The sequence below is a fragment of the Priapulus caudatus genome, unplaced genomic scaffold (genome assembly GCF_000485595.1).
Source record: "Priapulus caudatus unplaced genomic scaffold, Priapulus_caudatus-5.0.1 Scaffold539, whole genome shotgun sequence".
Lineage (NCBI taxonomy): Eukaryota > Metazoa > Priapulida > Priapulimorpha > Priapulimorphida > Priapulidae > Priapulus > Priapulus caudatus.
In genome coordinates this window covers 36,245-42,545 of record NW_014577600.1, presented here as the reverse complement: position 1 = coordinate 42,545, position 6,301 = coordinate 36,245, and the positions used below count along the sequence as shown (strand labels likewise).

The 6,301-nt window shown below is 47.0% G+C and overlaps 1 protein-coding gene across 1 annotated transcript in view; it reads right to left on the bottom strand.

Moving 5' to 3' along the window:
* The window catches only part of LOC106811434 (nuclear receptor subfamily 2 group E member 1-like), a 36,566-nt gene that overhangs the window by 7,564 nt on the left and 22,701 nt on the right, over positions 1 to 6,301 (bottom strand). Inside the window, exon 3 of the mRNA XM_014815047.1 lies at positions 2,219 to 2,575. Within this exon, the coding sequence (XP_014670533.1) occupies positions 2,219 to 2,575 (357 nt within the window). The remainder of the gene's footprint in view (positions 1 to 2,218; positions 2,576 to 6,301) is intronic.

Sequence of the window (6,301 nt, the reverse complement as noted above, 5' to 3'; positions counted from 1 at the left end):
ACCCCCCACTCACAGGCTCTCTCCTTCTCTCTCTCTCTCTCTCTACTCATCTCTCTCTCTCTCTCTCTCTCTCTCTCTCTACTTTCTTTCTCTCTCTCTCTCTCTCTCTCGCGCGCGCGCTCTCTCTCTCTCTCTCTTCTCCATATCGCTCTCTCTTTGCTCTCTCTTTACTTTTTTTTCTCTTTCTCTTTCTCTCTCTCTTTCACCCCTCTCGCTCTCTCTCTCGCTTTTCTCTTTTCTTTCTCTCTTCGTTTCCTTCGTTTTATCTCTCTCCTCGCTCTCTCTTTCCCATCTTGCGCTCTCTTGCGCTCTCCCTAGCTCTCTCTCTTTCTCTCGCGCCGCTCTCTCTCTTTCTCTCGCGCGCTCTCTTCTCTCTCTTCTCGCTCTCTCTCTCGTCTCTCTCTCTCGCTTTTACCCCCTTCTTTTTCTCTGGCTCTCTCTCTCTCTCTCTCTCTCTCTCTTTCTCCCTCTCGCTCTCTCTATTGCCTCTCTCTTTTTTCACCCTCTCTCTTTCTCTTTTTGCGTTCTCTTTCGCTCATGAAGTGCGCTATTCAGTCGCTAGCTTTCTGTCGTCCGCTAGGCCACGTAATGCATTCACGCTGTCGAATATTAGTTGACGCCAGAAGGCCCAATGAACGCGCCGAGCGCAGTCACTTACAACTCACCACCACACACACATCTATATATATATTATATACATTCGTATATCGCGCAAGCGAACAGGTTTTCGCCGACGAATTTCTAAGTGCTAGCGCAGCCATTATTCGGTTTCGATCTCCTGACTTGCTTCTCCCCGTCAGCTCCCCCTCTCCTCGCCGCCCGCCTCTCTCCTCCTATTATCCATCCTCGCCAGCATTCTCTCTCGCTCTATCCCTCGCCCCCTCTCTCTTCCTCTAGAGACTGAAAGCTCGCTCGACTCAATCGGAACGTGCCGCACAAATGCGGGAAATTTGACACAAAAGATTTTCTCCTTATTCGAACCGACCTGCTCGCTCACTCCCACCATCTTGCGCATGGATTCCTCATGCTCGCAATTCATTTCAACTTTTTTTTTCTTTTCACGTGGTGCGGACGGAAATGCATTACTTACGACGAGCCCGATTGCATATCGAGTTTCATGAAACTTGGCAAAATGGCGACGACGTGAAAGATCCATGCGGCTGATCGACGCGCGTGCTCGCGTGTATTAAATTCTTATTTTTAGTTAATTTCTTTTTTATTTTATTCGGTTCGTTCCTAGACGGAAAAGTCTAGCGATTAGAGAGAGCATGAGTTCTGAACGCGAGCGTGTCAAGGGGAGACGTAATAATTAACGTCAGTTAAGCGTAAATTAACTGAAGTTAGTTCAAGCTACTTAGAGCGTTGAAATTCCGGAAAAGCAAGCGTATATGAATTCCTGTATAGATTGTTTGCATGAAGCGAATATTGAAAATCGCAATTTCTAAATCGCTGAACCTCAATATTAAAAATCGCAAATCCCAATTTTCTATATATACTTCTTTGGCATTGTTGTTGCTGCTGTTATTATTTGTTACGTTGTTCTTGCTCTTTTTCTTGTTATTGTTTTTATTCTTCTTCTTCATCGTTGTCTTTGTCTTTTTTCCCGTTTCATTGTCTTATTATTATTTCTGTTCGCCTTCAGCTTTCTTTGAATGTGGTCTCCTTACTTCATTTCTTCCTTTTATTCTCTTCTTCTTCTTCTTCTTCTTCTTCCGCTTTTTTTTCTGCCGTCGTTTTCATCCCTCATTTCCCTTCTTTTCGTCTTCCCCCTCTTCTTCTCCTTCTTTGACGTCTTCCTATATTCCTCTTGTTCTTCTCAATGGAGTCTAAATTACGCGCAAAGTCAATAGGATTGCGGCGGCAGCTCGCCCGCGAGGGGAGATTATGGCCAGCTCAGCGAATGCCTGCTCGGAATCTCCCGCACTCCGATATGTGCCAACAGATACCCTCCACCGCTTCCATTATCCGGACTAGCGCGCACACAGAGAGAGAGAGAGAGAGAGAGAGAGAGAGAGAGATAGAGAGAGAGAAAAAAAAAAGAGAGAATTACGCGATAATGGTTACTAATTATGCTCTGTAATCTTATTTTACATTATTCATTGATATCATAACCGTATCATTGATATCACTTTCCCTGTTTTCTGGTCGAATTTTTCTCAGCTTCTCTGGATACGTTTACCAAATGACAAAGAACACACAAAAGACAACGTCACACTACCTTTGTCGGACTTAGCGTCTGACGTCATCGTTCCGTGCGTTGACGACTCGGGCGAGTTGTTGTCGCGTGGCGACGACGACTTCGGCGCCTCCGCTCTCGGCTCGTGCTCGACGAATCCCGCGAAGCGACGCTCGGGTATCGTCGGCATGAACACGTGACCCGCGTACGTCACGTCGGGCGTCAGACCAATCGGAGGACTGTACTGGCTGAAGGGGGCGTAGTCGAGGCGCTGGTGGCGGGGGAGTAGAGTCGGGTGCGTGCTGTCGGCCATCGTGCGGTCGGCGCTGAGCTTGACTCCCTGCGGACTCGCCTCGCGCTTGTATTGGTAGCAGCGCGGCGCTCGCTCGTGCTGAACTGCTATATGAGAGAAAGAGAGAAGCGTGGCGCGACATGTATTTCCCTTCGTCTGCTCGGTGGTGTACGAGAGGTGTTGTTGTTGATGATTCCCCACCTCCACCCTCTCTCTCGCTCTCTCTTTATTTCTCGCTCTTTCTTTCTCTCGATCTCTTGGTATACGTGCTTGTGCGTCTGTATCGTGATCCCCTGACCATACTTGGAATATCGTGTTCCAAACAAGTATACCCGTGCATATACGCTTTCGCATTTGGGACATGCAATGTAATAGCGTACTTCCTACTCGCGGCCAGGTATATCTATCACGTTGTTGTTACGCCCTACATAAGTCATCATCACGCGCACTCGTACACTTGCAGACGCCGACTACACCGTTGCAAACACTCGCCCGCCTCCCGCCGGCGGCAACGAGGTATTCAATCCGCCACCAGACCGCGCCGCGCCGCCGCCCCACCGCGCAACGCAGCTCTCCGCGTCGGTCCGGCGTCCGGTCGCTAGACGGAGCTACCTGTTCCGCGAGCCGTCGTCGCCGTCGTCGCACCGCGTCTACCCTAGCGGCGACGCGGTGTTCACGATCGAGGCAGGGCGCGTGGACCGACGACGCGCCTCGCCCGCCTTCGTCGCCGACGTCGCCGCGTCGCCGCGCGTCGTCGGCTCACCCGCCCGCCGCGTCGTCCTCGACTCGACGACGACCAGCGCCGACGTGCACGCGCCGCAGAGGGCGCTGCAGTCGTCGACGACCGTAGCGACGCCTGGCGGACCGGATAAGCCGAGAGTCGTCGTCGTGCATAAGTCGGCGACTGACCCGGAGTTGCGCGCCGCGAGTACATCGGCTGCCACAGATGGCGCCAGGTGCGCCAGCGCGCCGCAGAGAGAACGCGCGCGCGCCTCCTCGAATAGGTCCGATAGAGGGCGCGCGCAGCGAGCGAGCCGCAAAAGCGGCAAGACTGTCGATAAATTACTTGTTGGTAATCCAGAGGGCGCCATTGATCAGCAAGGAATTCCTGGTTTGGACGCACAAGCACAAAATCTCTTCTTGATTAAGAACAAAAGGTATTTGTATGTTAGTTTACAGGGTACTATTCATATGTTGATTAAACTATATTAGTAACTGTATATAGTATGTAACTATAACTATAGTAAACTGTATTTCTGTCTAATTAAGTGGGTGCTAGTTAATTGGCATCGAGGCAGCTACACTAGAAAAATTGTAAACTCGTTTTAACTTTTGATAAAACCCTATATTTTATTACATATGGAACGTGACATCATTAGCACGCAAATTATGAGAAGTAGCTCTAAATCTTGTTCGCGGTGTGTTGTGTTGGTCTATAAACCTCACTCACAAGTTTCAGGTTCGGCGAGCCAGTCAGTCAAACAGACGGAAAGAACGAAGAGAGATATTGAAGATTCGAGCATCAATGCGATACACACTAGATCCGTCCAATTCCGCTTCCGGTTTGTTAATAAAGAACTGCTCGCGATGCTTTAGGTTTCGCCTCTGTCTGTCTGTCTCTCCCTCTCTCTCTTTCTCTCTTTCTCTCTCTCGCTCTCTTTCCGCTCTCTTCGCTCACCCTCCTCTCTCTCTCTCTCGCTCTCACTCCGCTCTCGTCGCTCACCCTCCTCTCTCTCTCGCTCTCTCTCCTCTCTCTTCACTCACCCTCCCCTCTCTCTCTCTCTCTCGCAATCTCTCCGCTCTCTTCGCTCACCCTCCTCTCTCTCTCGCAATCTCTTTTTCTCTTTCTCCCCTCTATGTTTTTCTCTTCTTTTCTCCTCTATCTTCCCCTCTCTGTGTTTCTCTCTCTCCCTCTCCCCTCTCTCATTCTCTCCGACCTCCTCTCTCTCTCTCTCTCTTTCTCTTTTTTTCTATCTCACTCTCTCTCTCTCTCTCTCTCCTTTCTAGCATTACATCGCGTTATCGCATTGAGTAGTCAATGCGATCGGATTACTCGTGGTCACTTGTGTGATACCGCTACGCTATCGTCTATAAGAAGCGTGAAATAATTTAAAGCAATAATTCATTATATCAAATACTCATTATAAACCATTAATATGTAATGATTATGTTCATAATTATATAGTAATAAATAATTGCATGTGAATTGTGTATTGAGAGTTTGTTACATTCGGCGTGGTATGCGTGTTTATACGTTTGACATCGTGCCACTCGAATATTGTCATTCAGAGTGTAGCTAGCATTCTAACATGTCAAGAAAGCAACGTCATTGTGACGTATAGTGACCACCATTAAAGTGCTGGTCTCCACAAGTTTGCAAGCAGAAATGCGAGAAGATTCTATTGACAGACGCGCACACGTAACTCGCTTTAGTAGGAAAAAAAAACAGAATTTCAGATAAGAAAGTTAAATCCTTGATAAATTAAGTTGCGTTTCAAATACATCGCTGTTTATTATTCATGTACATATATTTATTAATAAACAAACAACTCACCGTGGTGAACATTGTATATATACAAAACATCAGACAACGAAATGTGTTTTTATTACTTGTATATTTTGTTTTCGTGCTAGTAAGAACCTGGCGTAGAAAATCTCATTTCTCTCTCTACTTTGACAATACGTGTTTTTCGAGCTTTCGACATATATTTCGCAGTTCTAAACATGAAGATATCTTTTGTTATGCCTGTAGGCAACGGGGTTGCTATATCTATGCAGCACCAAATTTGAACAGCTACTAAGTTTTGATGCTTTCTTTTAATCCATTCACCGTACATCTTTACTGAAACTGAACTCTCTCTCGAGTGAACACTACAAAGAACGGGACAAAGAAGAAAATCTAATAGAAACCAGTATAAATACCAGCAATACCCGATCACGGAACACGCATTGGTGACTATTCGCACGAACGGCAATGTCGGTATGTTTCATTTTATACCAGACTACCATATAACAGTCATCATGACAAATTTACAACACCGCAGTTAAGTACGAATACGTATATAATATAAGTTAGATATGAACAAACTGTATATAATATGGGCTCACAACGTCGCTTGTAGGATTCACAGTTCTATTCGATACGTTCTTTAATTTTCCTAAATTGCTCACTTAAAGCGTAAACCAAATATACAAGCATAGCACGGACGATTCACAAGTTCAATAAATAAATATTTACCGCTATTTACAATTATGGTCTAATATGCGTCCCTCCGCACGCATCTCATATATTATTTCTGAGTGATTGTTTGATTTGCTTCAAATAAAAATTCATATCTGTATATGTAGACGCGACAGCGCGTGGGTACGCGCGCGTATACGCGTGCAGAAAGCATGCGGGTATGCACGAGTGCGCGCATGCGTGCACATGCGCGCGTACGTGCGTGTGTGCGTGTACGAATCCGAATCCGCGGTTACTATAGTAGCGTTTGAAGCAAAGTCATGACCAGATAGATATACACGCCTCACATACAGGCCCTCTTACTCAGTAAGCGTGTTGCAAATGCATACAACGGAAGCCAAAACGCAAGCACGCGCATCATTCCCTCCCGCGCACCAACATTTCCTAGCCACCCGCTACCTCCTCAGCCGCCTCTCACGTTAATTTAAGCCACGATCAAAGCGGAATACGTAGATTTCCTATTCGAGGGAGATGGACATGAGAGAGTTTCCTATCCTTCCCCCAGCGAAGACAATCAAACGCGCATTTCCTCGTACGCTCCCCCGACACCCTCCCCCCCGTCACGGTTTTTGATTCATCGTCGAACCCGTTA